The sequence below is a fragment of the Brienomyrus brachyistius genome, chromosome 6 (assembly GCF_023856365.1).
Source record: "Brienomyrus brachyistius isolate T26 chromosome 6, BBRACH_0.4, whole genome shotgun sequence".
Lineage (NCBI taxonomy): Eukaryota > Metazoa > Chordata > Actinopteri > Osteoglossiformes > Mormyridae > Brienomyrus > Brienomyrus brachyistius.
In genome coordinates, this window is record NC_064538.1 from 24,045,540 (window position 1) to 24,067,931 (window position 22,392).

At 41.8% G+C, this 22,392-nt stretch overlaps 1 protein-coding gene across 6 annotated transcripts; it reads right to left on the reverse strand.

The window, feature by feature from the left end:
• Positions 1-149: 149 nt before the first annotated feature.
• Positions 150-21,555, reverse strand: itih6 (inter-alpha-trypsin inhibitor heavy chain family member 6). Of its 6 annotated transcripts, XM_049017545.1 has the most exons (18): positions 21,225-21,555; positions 19,990-20,025; positions 19,108-19,262; positions 17,431-17,541; positions 12,972-13,219; positions 12,139-12,308; positions 11,469-11,585; positions 9,220-9,391; positions 7,459-8,871; positions 5,434-5,466; positions 4,607-4,624; positions 4,392-4,427; positions 3,922-3,939; positions 3,712-3,744; positions 2,479-2,523; positions 2,264-2,377; positions 1,778-2,161; positions 150-1,475 (listed from the first exon to the last, which is right to left on the reverse strand). In XM_049017545.1, exons 1-18 carry the CDS (start codon positions 21,351-21,353, stop codon positions 1,231-1,233), a joined length of 3,477 nt encoding a protein of 1,158 aa, XP_048873502.1. In that variant the 5' UTR covers positions 21,354-21,555; the 3' UTR covers positions 150-1,230. The 6 variants fall into 6 exon arrangements, with proteins under 6 accessions (XP_048873502.1, XP_048873503.1, XP_048873504.1 ...); XM_049017546.1 differs by lacking the exon at positions 4,392-4,427; XM_049017547.1 differs by lacking the exons at positions 3,922-3,939; positions 4,392-4,427.
• Positions 21,556-22,392: the final 837 nt, after the last annotated feature.

Consider the following 22,392-nt stretch of genomic DNA (forward strand, 5'->3'; position numbering starts at 1 on the left):
CCCACAGTCCAGAAACCTGCTAAGGTGAACTGGAATTAACAGATTGTCTATACAGTGGGTGTGAATGTGTGTGTGAATGGTGTGTGTGCCAGGGCCCGCTGTTTCCAGGATAGGCTCCAGACCCCTGCGACCCAGAACTGGACATGCAATACAGAAATACTGTATATTAAAATATAATATCAATATACATACTTAAATATGCAAATGTAACTTAAAAATAAAAGTCAAACAGCTTGGGGATGTTCTCAGAAAACATACAGCAGAGTACAAATTCAGTATCATAAAAGCCCTTTACAATTTGTATTTTGTTTGAAATTTGAAAGAAATATTATTAAACGAATAGAGAACATGTGAAAAATTGAATATCTTGGTGGATTTTGAGAAATATGAAAATACAGAATATACAGGTGTTCATAGCTGACAAGCAAACAGTTTCCAGGAGAAAAGCCACTGACTTTATATGAACTTGTACTTTCAAAGGCAAAACACAGTACCTACACTGACACTGAAACAGAAAAGGGGTTTCAAATTTTAAACAGTTAAGGATTTCAACAGTTCAAATTTTCAAACTGTCCAGTCATATGTGTAGTAGGTAGGTGAATGATGATTTTTATTTTTCACAATTGAGCATGGCTGAACTAAGATATTTTATTAGATAAAAAGAAGCCTAAGAGACCCAAAGGGTCATAACTCAATTTTTATAAATTACATAATTACTGTGTTTTGCCTTTGCAAAAGCAGTTCATATTGTCCCTGACTGAGGACTGAATACCATTCTGACAGACAGGTCATGCATCAAAATGTACACATGTTGGAATGTTATAATCGCACTGACTTTTAAAAATGAGACTATGGATCTGTATAAGGTGGGGATGGTTGTGCTGTCACACAGTACAGTGCTTTCCCATTCCAACTATCATGCAGTGCACACTAGGTTGCGTAGTGCTGCCAGGCATACCACTACCCAAATCTTTTTTCTACATACATTTACTTAATTTAAACTTTAGTAGTATGTGCAAGTCATCATAAATCTATGCTTTGTTTTGAGAGCAATCATGTGTTTCAAAGACCCACACATGCACTTCCTAAAACTTGGTTACTGCAAAATTTTTATGCGATCTCACATTTGTCCTTTTCGGTGTTTCCAAAAAAAATGAAGATTTCCCCTCTCTTGCAATCTTCATGAAACTGTTGTTGATGATTGTGATAGGAATAGTGTGAATTCGGGGTTCAGAGTTGGTTAACTACATAGCTATTGTAGGAGTGTCCCAGAAGTTTCTCCACATCCACCCTGGCCACCACCCAGCACATGTCCCAATGTTGTTTACTTAAGGAGTCCTTTAGAGTTTTGTCCTGAAGGGAGACGCTGATCCAAGATGCCCCTATCCTCAGCTTGGTGGTACTGTGATGCCATGCTTCAGCACTCTGGGTATATGTGGGTTCCACAAGCTCTACATGTGCATACTGGAACTGACCTGCAGGTGGGGAGGGGTTGAATTAATATGGCACATGGGTGCTATTATTATCCTGAAAAAAACTTGGCAGGTTCTAGCTGTTGGACCCTAACACATCAATAAGGTGTCTGAAAGCAATCCATTTGATAAAAAAATGATTCATAGGAATGTACTTAAGCAAACACTTATATCTAAGCAAATCGTCCCTATTTGATTGCTTGAACACAATATAAAGATATAAAGGTTTTTAGTTTTGTAACGGTTTAAACCGGTATAAAGGTTTCTTTTGTGACAAAATATAGTATCAGGAAATGAGGGCATACCGAGTAGTCCCTGTGTTCGGGGTGACAGGCCCTGGCCATCCACAAGGTAAAACCCCAGATGTGCCATTTGAAGGTAGGTGGGGTGTTTGTAATGATGGAAGAGCACAAGGAAGCGCAGGCCACGTCCCAGCACTACCCAGCATCGCAGGTTGGTGTCCACAGTGACTCTCACACCCTGCCTCAGCACCGACCTGGGCTGATCAGTGCGTAGAGTTTCACGGCCTTCCCCCTCTACCACCACTAAGTCCATGGTCACTGTAACCACCAAGCCACCTGCCAATCCCACAGGCTTGGAAAACTTCAGCTGGTCAAAATAGGTTCTGGCACGGTCCTCAGAGCCCAGCTTGGGTGGAGCCCACGTCAATCGTCCATCTACTATGATGCCTAAGTATGAAGGCGCAGGTAGACATACTCAGTACATACACTCAGTCTGACTGACTGCCATTTTGTTAACATTTTTGCCTGATAGAACTAGGCCCACAATACCTTTGTCTGGGTCTTCTAGCAACCTCAGAACATCATTGGCTTTGCCATCTATGGTGAAGCACAGGCTGTGATTGAGCCTGGGGAGCTGAACAATGAAGTGAGGGTCTCCATCCACTGCCAACCCCACATAAAAGAAGACTGGCTATTATATGATTGTATACACAGAAGCAGAGTACACTGAAACAGTTCTGCCTTCTGAAGACAGCAGGTCTTACCGGAAGAGGAGAAAAGTATGTCATGGCTCAGACTGGTAGAGGCTTCTGAAAGGACAAGAGAGAACTACATTGTAACTCTTTCACGTATAGAGCTCACATGCCTGTGTGTCTACTCTATATACAATAGTTTTTTGTTGAATGAACTCAATTAAGCATCTACATGGTCTGGGCATTGAGCTTGTGGAAATACCCAGTAGTAAAAGAACGTGAGCACCTTGCTCAAATTTCAGGTTGCATTAAGTGGTTAAAGGTTTTGAGTAACAATATACATGCTATTAAAAACACTATTAAAAAACAGATTCTGTCATCTGATTCCCCACATGCCCCTAACTTTACAATCTGTAGCCTAACTACACACTCTCCCCAGCTCTCCAAAAAATCTTTATTAAAAGCCCAACTTTCTTTGACTTGCATCACTGTAATCAGGTTCACCAGATCTATGACAGTGCCCGTCTCTTCATGTATCACCACCAAGTGAGACTGCTTCAGTTTTGGTTTGAAGAAACACAATAAATGTTTGCAGAACATTCATGCAGAGTGCAAGGTACTGTAGGGGAATTATCAGATGTTTAGAACAATAGCAAAGGAAATGTATACAACATATACCATTCTGATTAGCCCTGGAATAAATGAAGCTAAAAAAGCTGTTGAATATATTAACTAACTGATTTCACTTGGTCCACTTTAATTGTATTTCCCTGTACTGTATGGGTGAAGAGCTGGAACTGATCAAATATCAAAACAAATCACCCCAAAACTGAAGCAATGCTGCTTAATCTCAGCAAAGGGAAGGGCGACTGCAGATGGCATTTGATCGTTGTATGTTGTAAGTCAAAAAATATCTGATGAATCTTACTACAATTTGGATTACATTGATGAAGATCTACATCTGATTTCATTTTGAGACAAATTGGCCTTGATCTTGTTACCACAGTAACTCAAAAAGTCTTGGACTGATTTTTTTCAAACTTTACATACACATCCAGAGAATACATTATCATCATTCTGACAACATTTACTTTTAATTTCTTCTTGGAAATGTTTAAAGTAAATGTTTTTATACTAATGAAAATAACTACTTAGAGTGATCTTTAATGATCTAGTATTAAGAAGTTTTTATTATGTATTTATCATGGCTATGCTTGTTTAAAATATGCCTAATAAAGCATCTATTGCAAGTGAACATTCAGTAAATTATATAAATGAATGTTTTTCTTTGACCTTTGAACTTACCAAGTTCGCTGTCATAATATAAGTACTCATAATCTAGAAAAAATGGAATAGAACTGGTTTACACGTCAGGCTCATCTCAACAGCCTACAACACTGCCAGAACATCAGTATCAACATCATAATAGTGTTTCATTTGAACGTCAGCAGGAACTTGATGCCACTTGTCACCTCTCATTCCTCCCTTAATTTTATCTTGTATTACCGATCTCACCTGCCACATGAGCAATATCTGAAAAGAGAGAAGAACCAGACCTGTCAGATCAGCAACAAGCTCCTTATCCCATCCAGATTTCACTTTAAAACTAATATCCATGCGAGAACATGTCAAAATGACCCCTAACGCTTGTAGTGGTTTCACACCAGACCAGCTGATCACTAGCAAATCCATATTGCATTTCTTGCTTACAATTTATTTCTCAGTGCCATGCAAGGGTCTGTGGCAAACGATCTCATGTTAATAGTGACAAACAAAGTACCTGAATTGTGAGGACACAATTGTATATGTTTTTAATTTTACCCCAGATGTTTACAGTAATGTTTTGATATTAATGAAAATAACTATTGGACATAACGTTTAACGATTAAGCACTATATATTTTAACTATGATTCAATGTTCTCTGTTATAATAGTAGTTTTGCATTTCAGAAAATGGCATCACTTCCTTTGACCTTTGAACTTACCATTAACTTCGCTAGCATAATATAAGGACTCATAATCTAGAAAAAAGGAAGGGGGCCAGATTACACATGTTTTCCTCACAGCTTGTAACACCTCCAGGGCTTCAGTATAACGAAGTCATAGTGCTTTGTTTCATTTCAACAGCCGACATTAGGAACAGCTCTCACTTGTCACCTCTCATTCTTCCCTTAAATTTACCTTGGATTACTGATCTCACCTTCCACATGGTCCATATCTAAAAAGAGAAAGGAGATATACGTATATAAACACCTACACTACCAGTCAAAGGTTTTCACACACCACAGGTTTTTACCACTTTTCCATTAATTTCATAATCTGCAGATTTTTCATTCTTGTTAAACATTGGGAAGTTGAGTGTACAACTATAAATCAAAATACAAGTTAAATAAAACAAGTTTCCTTTATAACACAGAGAGAGTATGTAACAGTGCATGACTGTCATCCTATTACCTGGTTGTGTGGTGCTGGCATAGTCAAATTCTAGTCTGTCCTTTAACTTTAAATGCACTAATTACCTGTTTCATTTAATGAAACAGAGCAGCATTTAAAGTCTCTTGTAGAACCAATGCCTCAAATTTTCTCTGCTGTTATAACTGCTAAAGGTTGTTACTCTGATAAATCAAAGACATGCCATTTTCTTGCTAATAAAGGTACTCAAATGGTGAGCATACTGTACATTAAATTGTTAGCAAAAAATATTGAGTGTATTTTTTAATTAATGTTAATTGATTAGCATGCAAATGTAGAAAATTTCAGTGTGTGCAAAACCGTTTGCCTGGTAGTGTACCTACTTAGCATATACAGTGTAGGATTGTCTTTTGTTTTTAATGTCCATTACATTCTCACAGTAACATCATTTGTATTTAGAACAAATGACAATGCCTTAAACAGGACAAGCAGTAACTGACTGAAAAAGAAAATCAATTTTTAGTAGGTATCATAAATCTTCCCTCTGTCTTTGTGGGAAGACGGTTCTTCTGACTATGATGAGCACCATCTTCAAAAGTGATGAAGGACTCTCACCTTTCTTTTTAAGCAGACTGAGGACAGGAACATCTGGAAAGGAAACAAGAAGAATGAATCACATCTTGCTCCATTTGACCAAAATTCCAAACCAGTTGTAGGTATCTTTGGTCATTATACACAAACGGGAATGATGACAGTAGTATTCAAACAGTAAGTGTTCATTTTCATTCAAAACCATATATACAAAATGAAAGGAATGTAAAACAGAATGCCATATATAATAAATGAATATACTGTATATTATGGCTGCCATCCATCCATCCATTTTCCAAACGGCTTATCCTACTGGGTCACGGGGAGTCCGGAGCCTATCCCGGAAGCAATGGGCACAAGGCAGGGAACAACCCAGGATGGGGGGCCAGCCCATCGCAGGGCACACTCACACACCAGTCACTCACGCATGCACACCTACGGGCAATTTAGCAAGTCCAATTAGCCTTAACATGTTTTTGGACTGTGGGGGGAAACCGGAGTACCCGGAGGAAACCCCACGACGACATGGGGAGAACATGCACACACATGTGACCCAGGCGGAGATTCAAACCCGGGATTATGGCTGCCACTAATTACAATTTTTTATGGATTAATCTATCGACTATTTTACCGATTGATTGATTAATATAAACGATTAATTTTCCTTCAGAACTTTCCTCCAAACTTTTGAGGATGGTGCCCATAATAGTGTGAAGAAGCTCCTTTTCCTCCAGAAAATTAAACAGGTCATTTAATTTTAATTAATTCTATTTTGACATCAACAAACTGTATGTTATTGCAGGGCTTTAGATAATGGACGCCGGCTTTTTGGTACTATATGGACATTATTTTCACTCACAATTTGATAAGCAAATTAGAAGTATGCCTAACATATTAATAAGATGCATTTGGTTTTAGTTTATTTAAGTCCCAACAAGTCCAATGTGCACGAATACACTGTGGCACCATCAATCCATGCAAAATAACCCTAGACTTAAACCTAAACATTTTCTGAAAAACATATTTAATGAAGATTCTAAGGCAGCAGGCAGACAATTTTTTTGGCTTTAATAGTGAGTGTATTTAGCAGCTACAAGGACAAAAATATTCAAAAGCTCTCCGTACTAATGAATAGACAACACTTCTGTTTGATTTCTCTTCAGGCAAAATAGCACGTTAGCACTGGTGCCCATGAAACATGCCAATGAATTTTGCAGTGTTTGTTTTGTGATAATTTGAGCTACTCCCATAATTACATATAATATTAAAGGAAAACATAATGCATTAAAGAATGATTTAGAAATCATAATGGTAATTTCATCAAAATAATTTTTTTAAATGATGCATTGATTTAAGATATAGGTGTTGAAGCATTTTCAGCATAAACATCATCGACTATGTCGACTAATTATGGCAGCCCTACTGTATAAAGATCTAAAAATAAGGTTGACTGATCTTTATTTCATCCTCCATCTGTTTGTAAGTATAGGATACATTGAGCTTGTCTATCCTGGGAGGACTCACTGCAAGAAGAGGGAATAGTTTGCATGGGATGCCAGTCAATTAGTCAATTGCAGGCCACATACATATGACTGCACAATATAGGAAGCATTCTATGTCTGAAAGTTCGTATGTCTGAAAGTTCGTAAGTTGAAAGTCCGTAAGTAGAGGATCGTCTGTATTTTTTAAACCATTGACACCACTACTTTATATATATATTATGTTTATTTTGCTAAACCCTTTGATCTGGGTTTGCTTCACCAATCAAATGCTAGATGAATAAATAATGTAATAATAAGTAATACTTGTACAATGACAATAAAGCATCTTTATCTTTACCTTGCAACTCTAAGGCAGATTTGAAGGTAGAAGAATGGATGGTTGGATGGATAGTATTAAGATTATCCTACAACCCTGAGGTGGCTGATGGAGGTGGATGGATAGATTAGTGGATGCATAGTAAAGTTGTGTAGTGAGTCATATACCATAACATGTAAAGATAATTACATCTGAATCCTGAGTCCGATGTGCAGCAGGGTTTGCACTTACCTAGCAGCTCAGATACCTCCAGCTTTGGCCGCTCTGTGACACCTGGCATGGGTACAAAGGTGGCAGCTACTAGAGTGGCATTTTCAATGTCTCCTCCAGTATCAGTGCTGGGGGCAGCAGTAAGAATGGGCAGTGCAGACACCAAGCCATGGAAGTGAGTCGGTATGATTGGGGCTTTAGGGTCAGCACTGGGCTCACTGGTATCTTTCTCAGAGTCTGAAGGAGACACAATGAATTTTCCAGGATGCACTGGATGCATTATTCTGGAGGGTGGTGTTGGAGTAGAATTTTTCCCACAGCAGTGTGGATACGCAGTTTTGAGAAGACTGGTTTTCATAGATGGATTTGTCCTTTCAGGGGTTGATGGACTTGTGAGTTTCCTGCCCTGTGGGAGTTGTGTGGGTCGACTTGTGTTGTGCAGCCAAGACGGCAAAGGTTTCCCAGGTAGGCCAGTATTGGGTTTGACTTCATTGCGGCTAGAATTCAAGTTGGGCTTCTTAGTGACTGTTACATTGGAAATAGGCATCCTAGGGACCGAAAGAGGAGTATGGGTTAGGGAGTTTGGAGATGTGCTGGGTCCATTAGTGGTAACGGTGATGGGAAGTGTAGCTGTAGTATTTGAAGAGGAAACACTGAAGTTAACGGGGGCTTCATTGGCATCTGGCTTGACCACGACCAGAGATGTGACAGGAGTGACAAAGTTGTACTTGAGTGAGAGGTTGGTGGCCTTTTCAGCCAGGAGGCGTTGGGCAGCTGGGTCGCTGCTATTCAGTCTGGCCCGCAGAAGCTCCTTGATGGTGAAATAGGCCCAAAGGCGCTGCACAAAGCTCAATGCGCCGTTCATGTCCCCCTGGCAGACCAAGGGTGATGCAGTAATATTGCTCTCAGAACTAAAGGTGGGCACATTGTTCTCTAATTTCAGTTGCTGTTTCGAATCCTCCGCACTGAGGAAGACTTTAAGGTCTCGGACTCCCGGTTTAATTCTACCAGTTACCACAAGCTCAGAACCCTGGAAGTAGTTTGGGAACAGCGAGCGGGTTACATCAAAAGCCTGGTCATCCAAATAGGAGAGTTGGATATCAGACAACAGTGGGCTGGCTACTTCATCATAAAATCCCTTAAGCTGCAGAGCAGCATCTGAGTCTTCATATACCATCCGAGCCACACCGCGGTTTTCCAGGGCAAGCCGTCGGAGTAGTGCAAAGTCTGCATCGTCCCCGAAGGCCAGGCCGAAAAGGGAGGCAGAGCCCAGGGCTTTCCGAGCGTTACGCAAGATGATCTCACTTGACGTCACACCAGTGGTGGCTTCTCCATCAGTTAGGAAGATGACCAGGGGGATCCGCCGTGTTGAATTTTGGGTCGTTGATTTCACCAGCTGGCCCGCAGATAGTAGGGCAGAATTTATGTCTGTCCCTAAAAGTGATGACAGAAATAATACACAAAAGTAACACAGTGGCATAAACGTTCTTGTACTTATCTAAAAAATCAGGCCCAACCTGGCGTGTCATAGAAAATATTCAGTTATGCTTTACATTAACTGCACCTTCATAATGTCTTTATAATGCATTCGCAGAACATTCAGGTGAAGGTGTAGTTAATGTAATGCGTTACCAAATATTCAGCTGTCTAAATTGAAAGTCACTTTAATTATTTAAATAAACAACAAAATGAAGTGAAATAATAATTATGTCAATTTAACAAAAATCCAGAGAATCAGATAACGCTTTACTAATCATAACAATACTGTAAATTAACACCTACATCCCTCAGCAGTGATCTTCTTGACAAACTCTTGTGCATCACGCACATTGCTCAGAATAGCCTTCACAGTCCCTCCATTCTTCCAGATATGGATTCTGTCAGAGAATGTGATTATGTTGAAGAAGTCATCCTCCCGCAGGTCGCCGAGGATTGTGGCCATTGCCTGTTTCGTCTGTGCATGGAAAGGATGGATTAATCTTTATGCAAACCTCAAGTTTCCTTCTTCTTTTTGAGATCACAAGCCTATACATATAAATGGCAGCATTGTGCATAACAACACATAGAGCTCCATTATTTTCTTACAGAAGACCTCATCCATGAGCTCTGTCCTACAAAGCACTACAGCATTTCTTATAGAAGGTTAAAATATATGGTATCACTTTATTTAAGGCCATGTTTTTAGTCATTTATAAACACATTTTTAACAAATAATGCATTCACAAAGCATTATAAACATATCTACAAATATTTATCAAAAGGCATAACACGTTATAGCCATTAGTATTGTGCATTATGAATGCTTTATGAAGCTCTCATCTACAATGCACTATAGCTACCTTTGCAATGCATTATAGATATCAGTATAAGAATTAGGGATGCTTTTTACTGCATTATAAAGGTATCCATAGTGCATAAGGCAGTCATAATGCATTACAAACATGGTTATAATGTGTTATGCGTTTTTATCTACAGCCATGTATATAGCTCCTTATGAATGCATTATAATGCATAATGATTGTGTTTATAAATTACTAATAACATAACCTTAAGTAAAGCATTACCAAATATACTGAGATAATGGGTATGTACAAAGATCTTTAGGCAGCACTGACAAATCACTACTTTGGTTCTTCTAAATGATTGAGAGGAAAAACATAATTGTGGCTCAAATGGTCAGTGAGACACAGGAAGCAGAAATGATCAGCTTGGTTTTGGCAAACGATACAGTTAGACTGTGACAGATTCAAAGCCTCTCTATAAGGGACGACACAATTCTCAACAATATTCAGCAAGTGAGCCTGTCCACACTGGCCAGGATTCTCCACTGAAACCAAGCACAGCTGACACAGCTGGACCGGAGGCCTTTTTAAGAGAAATTCTCAATGAATTAAAGATCGGAGAAATTAATGTATGGATGTAATTACAACAGAGACTACAGTACAGAATAGTGTCCTCCAATCATCATGTCATCCTTAGACCATACATACTCTCATTTCTGAACAGACTACACAACATTCAGATCCTGGGGGATGAGGCAGAGCCGCACAGCTATGTTGTGGTGTGGAATAAAGTCAGCTACCAGCATGCAGCCCTAGTCCAACACTGGTTTGTTGACCACCCACAATTTCTTGTTCAATAACTTCCTTCCTACTCTCCGTTTCTTAATCCCAATAAAGAGTTTGGTTCTCTGCATGGCGGTGGGGGGTGTATGACTGACAGCCCTAAGTGTGCATGCCCCCCACAGTCAATGGAAGAGGCATGTGATGCTCCTGATCTGGTTGCTGTCCAGGGCTTGATGTGACACTCAAAGCACATCTTTCCTTGCCGTTTAACCAGGGGGGACATTGCCTATGATGCTGACAAGGAGCTGTGGCTAGATCCAGCTAAATGGCAAGAAGCAGCCTGAGTATTTCTTTCCTCTGTAAGGTTCTTTTTTGCATCTTTTTCTGTTTGTGATGTTTTCTCTTTATTTGATAGACTCGAATAGATTTGATTGCATGGTTTGAGTTTACACACCTGCAATGTACATTGCACGCTAACAGTCAAAACTTTGGAAACGCCAAATCGCTCACTAAGGAGAGTGATAGTGTTGCGTCACAAGACCTGGCCACCTGACCTAAACACAGGAAAATGGTTTGGGGGGGGGGGCGTGTGCGTGGGAACTTCTTCAGGACACCTGGAAAAATCAACCCAGGAGGCCACCTCATAAAAATGATGTGCAGGAGAAAGTAGGATCAGTTAGTATCTGGAGTAATTGGGGTTAAGGGCCTTGATCAAGGGCCCAATGAAAGGATCACTCTGCTGATCCAAGGATTTGAACAGGCAACCTTCGGAGTCCCAACCAGACAGAGCTGCCCTCCAACAAATTATTATAATTTTTTTGTTTGCAGTGTTTTTCCGATTGCTTTGCCACATTTCTCAAATGACAACCAATATTTGCAAAACTACTGCAAACCTCAGAACCCAAGGAAAACCCAAGGCTTATGACATTTTACACTGAAATATTTCCATAAGGTTTGGCAGTCTACCTGCTTAATTTTGGTGCCAATCATGGAGCCACTAACGTCAATGGCAAAAATGACATTCTTGGGTACAACGGGAAGTTTTCTGGGTGCAAAATAATGCACAAAATATCCATCATGAATCTAAGAAAAAGACAAAAAAAAGAAGTAAATACTGTTGAAAACAGAATCATGAATAATCACAATTAATAGGTGCATCATCCAGTAAAATTTTGCGATGAGCCTGAAGTTTCTGGAAGCACAGGTAGGGATTACATGGGCAATGTGCACGAGGCAGGGAACAACCCAGGATGGGGGGCCAGCACACTCACACACCATTCACTCACACATGCACACCTATGGGCAATTTAGTAACTCCAATTAGCTTCAGCATGTTTTTGGATTGTGGGGGGAAACTTGAGTACCCGGAGGAAACCCCACGACGACATGGGGAGAACATGCAAACTCCACACACATGTAGCCCAGGCGGAGACTCGAACCCGGGTCCCAGAGGTGTGAGGCAACAGTGCTAACCACCATGCCACCCCTATTTATTTTTATTATTATTATAAATAAGTTTAAATAAGTTTAACATCACAGCCCATCCTGGGACAATCAAATCATCAAGCTTCAAATTAAAATTGAAGTCAGTGTCCTCCATGCTTCCCAGTGTCCCAGTCCTCTGAAAGACTTATACCTGGATGTCCCCCATCAGATTACTGAGCTCCACATCATACTGCAGGATAAAATCCCCATTAAGGCCCTTTGGGGAAGTGCTAGTCTGTTGTTGCCAGGTGGGACTGTAGCGGATTTGGGCACAGCCAGAGGTCTGCTCAATAACCATCCCAGCAGGGGCGGCTTCGTCACCTAAACCAGAAGAAGAGAAACCACGCGATATGAAAATGGAAACTGCAATTACCTATTGTAATAATTTTACTCACAGACCTGCGTGTAAGTCATAGTTGTGTAAGACACCACATGCAAAACAGTTCACCAAACTATCAGAATTATTCAGAATATATTCCATAAATTGCAGTGAAATACCAATGATGTTTTTTGATTCACACAGTACATGATTTCATTGTCATTTTGTTGTTTTTATATTGCCATTTGGCCGTTTTTGTGTCATGGAATGCTGTGTGACTTCTTTGTTTGGTCTTGTGCCGTGATCTGAAGTGCATGCGAGTGTAACAGTTTGCTACAGAAAAATGATCAGTCACTGGCAGTGAGAGAGTAGGAAACGACAGTCATTTAGAATTCTGGAGCTAAGGAGCATAGTTACACTGTCATACTGACAATATATCTAATCGTTTTGACTGTCATGGCTGAAACAATGTTGACTTCATTCATTGCGTCAAGATGAACTGTAATGATGACCCTTCCCCTATAATAGCTCTTGAAATTGCTCTAGAACATTTCTGATCAAATCCAGACCATATTTTACAAAAAAATCTATAAATCCTGGGCTGCATACATAGGATACAATTTTAAAAAAATCTTCATTTGCCGCCACCAAAATTTTACTCGTGCCTTGGGCCGCACTGGACATCAGCCGACTGGTCCGCAGTGGCAGAACTTTGATGAAACTGATGCCTGTGCTCTCCATCACCGTAACCTCAAGGCTGAAGTTCTGGACAGGTTGTGTGGGACGCAGACCCAAGGTCAGCTCATAGTGACCTAGGCGCCGGAAGAGCAGCTCCTCATAGGACAGGGAGAATGATGTGCGTGCCCCTGCTGGGATGCTCACCACCACTCGGAACTTCTCCGTTTCTCGTTCCCTGAGGGATACAGCACCAGGTCAGGAAGCCATGTCCACTCCTTAATAGTTAAGGTCTTTAATCTACAATAGGTACAGTCACTGATTATCTGTACACTGAGTTTTGATTCTCATGGTTAAAATGATGTTTATCATTTACATACTGTATATTGTTTTGGGGGGAGCTACTACCCAGTAGGATAAGCGGTTTGGAAAATGGATGGATGGATATTGTTTTGGGTGTAAAATTATATCACTGAGAAACTGTAATCCATTTTGATCAACAAAACTCAGGCAACTGATAATTATGGCAGATGATGACAATTGTACATGATCACATTAGCAATTTGTGTAAATCAATGATAAACAATGATCTGCTGTGTACAACTGGCATCATGGTGTGGAGATTACGCCTGTTGTTTTGCAAACGTTAACTGTGCCAAAGCAATCGAGAAAAACCAAAACGTAATGTATATTTCAAGCCCTTCTGCAGGTTAACCATACTGTCATGCTATATGCACGAATTCTGTTGAGAAATGCTCTTATTGTTGTGAGAAGTATTATGTTAATTAAGTTTCATGAAATGTAACTTGTAACTATTGAGAAGAACTTTAATAAATACAAAAAAATATTTGGACAAATTATTATATAGTACTATCCACCGCTGCCTCCAGGATTTCCAGCCCCACAAAACACTGGCGTGAGTAACATGAAGAAGCGAAACAAGCACCACCTGTCCGACAATCAGATGGCTGTAATTTCCTCCCCTCGCAGTAACGAACAGCATTTAAAGTGAGAGAGACGGTCAAGGGAGAAAAGGAGGGTGAATGCTTACCATGTAGGATAGTCTTGCTCCGAACAAATTGCCCATAACGTGGTTTCAGCTGGAACAGCTGATCATAGGTGGCTAAAAAGGTCACCATGAACTGGACCCTTCCCGCAAGCTATGTGCCAGAGCCGACTATCCACCGTAGTCGAGATGATCCAAGCCATAGATTAAGTCAGCTCAACCCGGCCATGTCTACGGACTTGGGGCTGGGGTGAAAGCTGCAGCTCCAATGCATCTCCCTAGTCTGAAATAGGCATGGTTGGATCCCCATGGTGATCCCGAGCCCTGAGGACCCCATGAAGCCCCCCCACACACGCAGTACCGATGGCACCCCCCTACCCCAGAATGAGCCCACGCCCACCGATCAAGGAGTAGACGCAGTCCCCAAGATTTGGATGCGTTAACCACCAAGATGAGCTGCAGTAGTCACCAGCCCTTGCAGCTGGTTGCATTCCTGGACACAGGCAGCATTGTGACCCAGGTGGATGCGGCCCAGCTCCCGGGGATCATGTCATTGGGGACCCTGCCCATTACCTGTGTGCACAGTGACAGCAGTACCATCCCCACTGCCTCTGTCTGTATCTGGGGGCCCCTGGAGAGTGTACCCTGATAGCTGGCATCGTACCGAATTACCTGTCGACTTTCTGCTGGGACAAGACTGGCAGTGAAGGAAACCCGATCCCACAGATGCACCGCACCAGGGCTCTCCCCATTCTGGATGTACCTCTCCAACGCAAGAGGCCGGGAATGCCAATGTGGAAGGAAAGCTTTGTGCCTGTAACCCTCATACCTTCCTTGACTTCATCCAGCTGCTCCAGCAAAGGCGTCGATTCACCAGTAATCAAAAGTCAAGTCACAGTTGTTAAAGGGGAGAAACTTGTGCAAGGCCAGCTTCCCAAGGCAGATGTTTGGTCCCAAATGATTGTTTAAAATTATGATCTGGCTCTGCTACCACGTGGACTCCGTCCTGGTATTAGCTCATCTGCACCCAACAGTGAGGAATTTGGATCTATTTCACTGACCAGGTATGATCTCCCAAGCCTCCACACAACTCTCTCATCCTGCTTCCCATTTTTAATGCCCCCTTCGACCATATCGAGCTGGATTTAGTCAGGCTGTGTCCCAGGTGAGCCCGGGATCATGAGTACATCCTAGTCCTCGTGGACTTTGCCACCCAGTATCCCAAGTAGCTGGCCCTCCGCAAAGAAATCAACACAGACCAGGGATCAGCATTCATGTCCTTTACCATGAAAGATCCGTGCGCCCTACTGCAGGTAAAACACCTCCAAACATGCCATGCCACTCCCAGATGGATGGGCTGGTTCACCAAACTCTTAAACACATGTTGAAGCAGGTCGTTGGACAGGACAGCAAGGACTGGGATATGATGCTGCCTTCTGCGCTGTTCAGAGTAAGGGAGGTCTCCCAGACCTCCACAGGATTTACCCTCTACGGACTCCTGTTGGGAGACCACTCTGATGCATGCTCAACGTAGGCTGCAAGGCCTGGGAGCAGCAGCTGAGCCCCTTTCGAATTGTGGGAGGCCACATAAGGGAGTAGACGAGGAGGATAGAGCAGGTGATGCCTATGGACTGTGAGCCAGGAAACAAACCCAATGGGAGCAAGCTCGGGTCTATAATTGCCCTACACTGGTCCAAGAATTTCAGCCCACCAACCACATCTTGGTGCTCCTCCTAATCATTACCTGCAACAGCCAGGCACAAAAATGTGTCTTTGTCCAAAACAATATGGAGGGTACCGTAGATGAGGTCATGGAGTGGCTAGGTAATGTCTGATACTTCAACACAGGGAACCTCAACAAAGGGTATTGGCAAGTGCCAATCATCCTGGGGCCACAGAAAAACCTGTCTTTAGTAACACTTGGTGCCACTGGAAATACACAGTTGTCCTATCTGGGGTACCTGAGGCCCCAGCCACCTTTCAGCACATAATGAACATAGTCCTTCAGGACATCTGGTTTATGCCAACCTAGATGATGTGGTAGTGCACACTGACAACTGGGAGGGTCACTTCATCTGCCTTCGGAAGATCTTGGAGGTCATCCATTGAAGGGAAGCCCAACTGCCAACCCAGCCAAATGCCACTATGGTTGGATGGAGGGCCACTACCTTGATTACCTTATTGGACATGGCTTGCTCAGACTATAGGAAAAAAAAAGTCTAGGCCGTCCATAACCACCAAAACCCAGATTCGGGATTTTCCAGGGCTGGCGGGGTACTTCCAGGGCGTTGTCCCCTGTTTCTCTTCCATAGCAGCCCCCCTGTCAGACCTCACCTGAAAAGGTCAGCTTAGGCTGGTCATCTGGGACCCATAAGGGACCTAGATTCTGGCCGACCGTTCTTCCCTCACACCGATTCCTCAAAGGTAGGCCTGGGGGCTGTGCTGTCACAGGACCTTAAAGGAGAAGAGGACCTTGTCTTGTATCTTTCCAGGAAACTGAACCCTGAGGAAAGAAAAATCGCTTGGCCATCAGCTTGGCCATGATGGAGTTCTGGTATTACCTCATGGGCTAACCCTTCACTCCCCCATGCCCCCTTACAGTAAATGACCCAGGCTAAGGACACCAACCCCCATGCCATATGGCGGTTCCTGGACCTACAGGAATATTCCATCAAAGTCCCGGACATAGTACCAAAATACGGGGATGCTGTTGGACTGTCCAAGGTTTGCCGCCCTCTTCTGTGCAGGTCCTTCTCCATGGGTTCCAGGCACCTCTGTCGCCTTGAAGTTGGCAGAGTGGTGCTTGGAAGGGGGGCTGGGGGGATCGAGTCATGGGGTGGATTATCTATTATCGTCCACCACCGCCTCTTTCCAGCACCGTGCACGTGCAGAGGCAAAACAAGTGCCATCTGTTTGACAGTCAGCTGGCTGTAATTCTTTCCGCTCACCATCTGCCATGAATAGCATTTAAACGGTGAGAGGGGCAGGAAAGGAGTCACAGAAATCTCCTTAAAGAAATCCCATACCAAGGCTTTAGCCAGAACAGCCGATGACGCCCTTGCAGCGGAGGTACAGAGAGGGTCTTTTTGTTTCGAAGATCAGTGAGTGGCTCACCCCACTCCCTCCCGAAGCTGCAGCCAGCGAACCAAGAGGCCCGGGATGCTCCCTCAGCCACGGCCTTCTGCCGTGTGCACACCTTAAATCCCGTCTGCATTGTTTTGTCTTGGCATTCCACCTTAGCCTTTAAATCATCTTGTTTTATATTATCAGCAAATAAATTTGAGTTGCTCCCCCTGTAACCGGCATGCCAAGTCCTTGGATCCCTCGTTTCTTGACAATATTCTACAAATCATGCAACAAATAACATTAATCAACTGCAGATCTGACAATGGCTTTGAATACTGAAAAGCCCTACATCGTATCAAATGAATTTCAGGACTGACTTGGTGGTCACCAAACCAGCCGCCTTTCCCTTCCTTTTGGCTTCATCATAGATCCTTTTGGCCACGCCCCTTTCCTTCACCTGAGCAGTGTACGTTTTGTTGTTCGAGGTACTGAAGGGAGGAGAAAGAAAGAAAGAATTAAAGAAAGAAAAACTCCCCATGTAGAGTGACGTGTCCAAGTAGAATGAGAGACACATCAGGTGAAAGAAAACCAATAAACATACTTCTTAATGGAAACAAAAAAAAAACATGATAATCCCTTAAATTATAAGACTTTATAATTTATAATTTATAATAAAATTATAAAGTAGGAAAGCAATCTATCTCCAAGACGTATCTGTAACAAGCACGGATTGGTTTGTAGTGAATTTTCCCCTGCAAACTACTGGTAACAGATACAGTTCCTGCCCCATAACAATTTTCAACATAACTTCTCAAGATTTTCACAGCAGCTGTAACAAAACACGCCTATGCCATTCCACACAAATATTCATTTTCTGCTTAAAGGTGTGTGGAGAAAATGCAGAGTAAATGTTGCAGGTTTTAAAAAGAAACATGCCGGAATTTCTAAGATCTTTGGAAAAATAAATATGAAGGGCTGAAAAAAGACGTGGTCAGTTTCGTTTCTGTGGAAAGTGGAAAACAGGGGTGTCTATGTATATGTATGGGGCAGAGTGAGAAAAGTAATGGGCAAATCTGTGGGCACTTACAACGGGACACTGAGCCCTAAGAAAGACTAAGCTTATCTAATGAAACTGAACTGCCACAAGTATCCCTGTGTTGCTAGCTCACAGCAGAGAGTATCTGGAATGTGTAAATATTTATTTGCGTGCATGTGTGTGTGTGTGTGTGTGTGTGTGTGCATGTGTGTGCGTGGATTATGTTTATTAAAACTTGTTATTTTGACGTTGTGGGGACCAATCTGTCAATGCAATAAAAAAACTAAAAATGCCAGTCTTGTTTTTTGTTTGGTTACGTATGGATAAAATTAGGGCCGGGTAGGGGTTAAGATCGTCATGTTGGCATTAAAGTTTTCCCCATAGAAATGAATGGAGAGTCCCCACAAAGATATAATTATAAACCTGTGTGTGTGTGTGTGTGTGTGTGTGCGTGCGTGCGTGCGTGTGTGTGTGTGTGCGTGTGTTTTGGCCGGGTGCCATGGTAAACTCTAAGGGCAGCAGTACTGTCATGTTCTCAATGAACTTCTTGACTTCTTTGCACAAAGTGCGCTATTCATCTTCCCCTCAGTTCCTCCACGTCATCGACACGCAGTTACTCCAAGATCCAGTCCTACACTTCTGTCATGGTCTTTGGTTGTGATGTTTTTTATTTTATTTTTAGCATTTTCGAAATGCAGTTTGGTTTGCTGCACCAGTGTTAGTAACGGAAACAAACTTCCAGGATCTTCCCTACTTTTCTTCCTTTGACTATTTTGCCTGACTTATCCTATTTATTTTTTCTTTTTATGGCAATAATAATAATCCAATGTTCCCTGCAGTTAGGTCACAGTCTAATAAAGCATAAAAATTAGATAGTCTGGATTCTTCAAAGGTTTCCCTGCTACCACCTAAGAGCTTCTGGCTGAGTCTACAGGCCACCTTAACTTACATCTGTGTCTCAGGAGTGAAAAGAATAGAGAAGGAAAATGAGAGAGATGGTAAGAAGTGTCATACTCACATGGAGAAGTTAGAGATGAAGGCTGAATGAGGGAGGTTTACTTCGAAGGCAGCCTCCTTGGTGATGGATAGCTGGTTCCATATAGAGCTGCTCACCGTGGTAAAGGCGTAACGTGACATCACTTTGCAGCGTATATGGAAATCTGTCACCTTCAGCTGGGAAGGACACACATTCTCAAACCAGGCATGCTATACTCAGCAGTACTCATCACTACCACTTATCTAGTAATTTTGCATCATATAGGCCTAACAGTATTTACTTAAGTAATCCATTTATAACCAATTATCCTGGTTATTGATGCATGGAGACTACATCAGACAGCACAGGGCACAAGGTTTGGCTAAACCCTGGAGGTGGCGCCATGCCATCGCAGAGGGACGCACTCAATCATACACTGGGGCAACATTTTATAAACAGTGTGCTGACCAGGTGCACCGTGTATGTACCTATATTGAAACTAAATAAATTAATCTTATGTATGGCTTAGAAGATGAAAAGGCTTTGTGTATTCTGTGTATTTGTTGAGTTTTAATTCATTTAATGGTCCAACAAGCTTTTAGAAATAGCAAATATGCTAACGGCACATCTTCAGATCGTAAGAGGAAACACATTCAACACGGAAGCTAAAATGTAGCTAAAGTGGCTACATGCAGTAAAACCTTCACAGGCACATATATGAAGATGACGGGGATCTGTGACTGTCCTACGTGGTTAGGGCCACTTATTTGTATATGACCCTGGGGTTTCACACCAGAAAACGAAAATGGTAGCATTGCATACTGGGAACCTGCTGAGAGGCGATGCTCATGACACTGCAGAAAGGAGCTGTGCAGAACCACAGGGATCTTATTATCCTGAAACTAAAAAAAGTCTTGCACTTACCCCTGGACTGGACCACTGGCTCTGACGTCTCACTCTCTGGAGACAAGGACAACACACTGCAGTCAGACAAGGACCCAATATGCGGGACGTCCATAAATCAACAGACACGATGACCTGTTTGCCAACCGTTGCCACCTTAGCTAATGTGAAGTTTGTCCTTGACCTATGTGTGAAGTTAGAAAGCAGGGTAGCTTAAAGGCTGAATTATACTCATTCACAGACTGACTATCACATTATGTAACTCCAAGTAAAAAAATACTAGTCAAAGATCTTGAGATGTTCTTAGGTATAACATTTGCATTTGGAGTTTTCTTGTTGTGTCTCAACATAAGGAGCAAATTAGTGACACTGCCAGTGAAACAGGCCATCATGCAGCAAAAAAAAAACAGAAGACATCACATAAAGGTATGTCAAAATCAATTTTCTGATACTTAATATTAAAATGCAGGCGCACACTGGTCAGCTAAGCAATTGCAAACAACCAGGCAAACCATAAGACCAGTGCAGTGGATGAGAGCATGCTGAAGAAAAAGCCTTTTGCGGTTGTTAAACAGACCAAGATATCCAACCCGTAAAGCAATGATAATTTCTACATGAACATTTTAGTAACAGTTTATTTGAGGGTACATGAATAATGCAGTAGAAAACCCCAACTTAATATATTAATTAACCAGAAACTAAATGTTACTGATTCCATGTTAGTTCATCATTAACCAACCATGACAGTTCATGAATTTCACGCAGGTACTTTATTTGTTAATAATTTGTACTTGAGTAGTAACTAGAGTAGCCTCAAGAAAATAGAGGCCAACATAAATGATAAGAAAAACATCTCTCGCTGGAGTAAAGGCTGGGAAGCAATAATACTTCCTGCATTATTACTTAGCCTGCCAGTCTTAGCCTGGGAAATTAGTATACAACAGAATGCATGTGCAAATATGCTATACACCTAGGGACATTGCATACAATGTTAATTTTTCATATGAAGTTTCTTCTTGGTTGTCATTTACTGTGTTAAAAATAAAACGAACGAATGATTTCAGCAAATGCCTAGAGCATTTTTATGGTCTAGCTTAAACGATAGTATGCGTATATGTACATTACATATATACCGTTTCCTTTTTCCATTTCCAGATCTTAGTAAAGTCTTTGTAACGCTGATTGAAATTTGCCGTTTGTCTGCAAACGGTCTGTGCATCTGTACCGTAGACCATCCTATGTCACTGTATGCTTACCGGGGAAAAGACATGGCTCTGGGTGCCCACGCGCTCTCCAAATTCCTCCGAAAGTCCAGTCTGTAGGTTTGACAAGGAAGATAGAATTATATAAAGAATTTTGATGCCCTTTCCAAAGCCCGTATCCATTATATTGCTGTTTATTAAGTTTTAGATTAGATACAAAAGTTTCCAGCAGAGAGCTCCTTTGCGTATGAAAGAGTATAGCATTCGTTTGTCATATATACTATTTTAAAACCGAAGGGGCAGTCTCTACCCTCTTTTTGACTTTCACTTAAAATATAGTTCTGGTCGAATGCATGACCTTATGCGGATTACAGTATGCATCGCTGTCATTTGCAATTGCATGTGTACTTTGGGGCGGGTCTGATGTACGTGGGGCTGCCTGGTCCCCCCGCGGCAAACTCACTTTAATAATATGCGACCCAGTTCCGAAGAACCATAACAAGTCGTCCTTACTGTGGAAAATGACTGAGTAAAGCAAAATACTAGTCATTAAATTAGTGATAAGTACATAAAAGACATCGATTTTTTTCTTGTGAATTATGTTTGCTTAATTTTAAGCGGATACAGCAAACATACAGTTATATGGATATTTAAACAGTTGTTGAAAAAACTTGGATTAAACAGTAATGGTGGTATTTGAAGGTTATTTAGTAAAGTGAAGTCCTGATACAAGTGGAAACGTGTGCAATATCTATCTGGCATCTTAGCCACCACCTTGTCCGTGGCTAGAAATAAATGCCGGGGTGGTGGGGGGAGGTCTGGCAAATTTCGAGGGGGGGTTCCATCCCATAATTGTGCTACGTGGCTACGTGCCTGTCCATCACATATCCCGATCAGGGTTGCACAGTGTTCGTTATGAATTTGACATTATATGACACTAAAATAGTTTTGAAAGCTGCCATATATCTGGAGATAAGGTTAGAATACACAGCTGAAAGTACAGCACCTATAGAAGCACTTCCGTTTTTTTTTTCTTTTTTACCCTGTTCCACAGACATCGTGTATCACACAGGCAGCAGAAGTTACGAAGCAAAAAAACAAATAAATAAAAGATGTGTGTTTCTGTGTGTAGTTTGTGTGTGTTGTGTGTGTGTGGGTACATACACACACACAGACACACACACACACACTGTAGCGGTGGGGCTAGCTGTGTCAGTCTGGA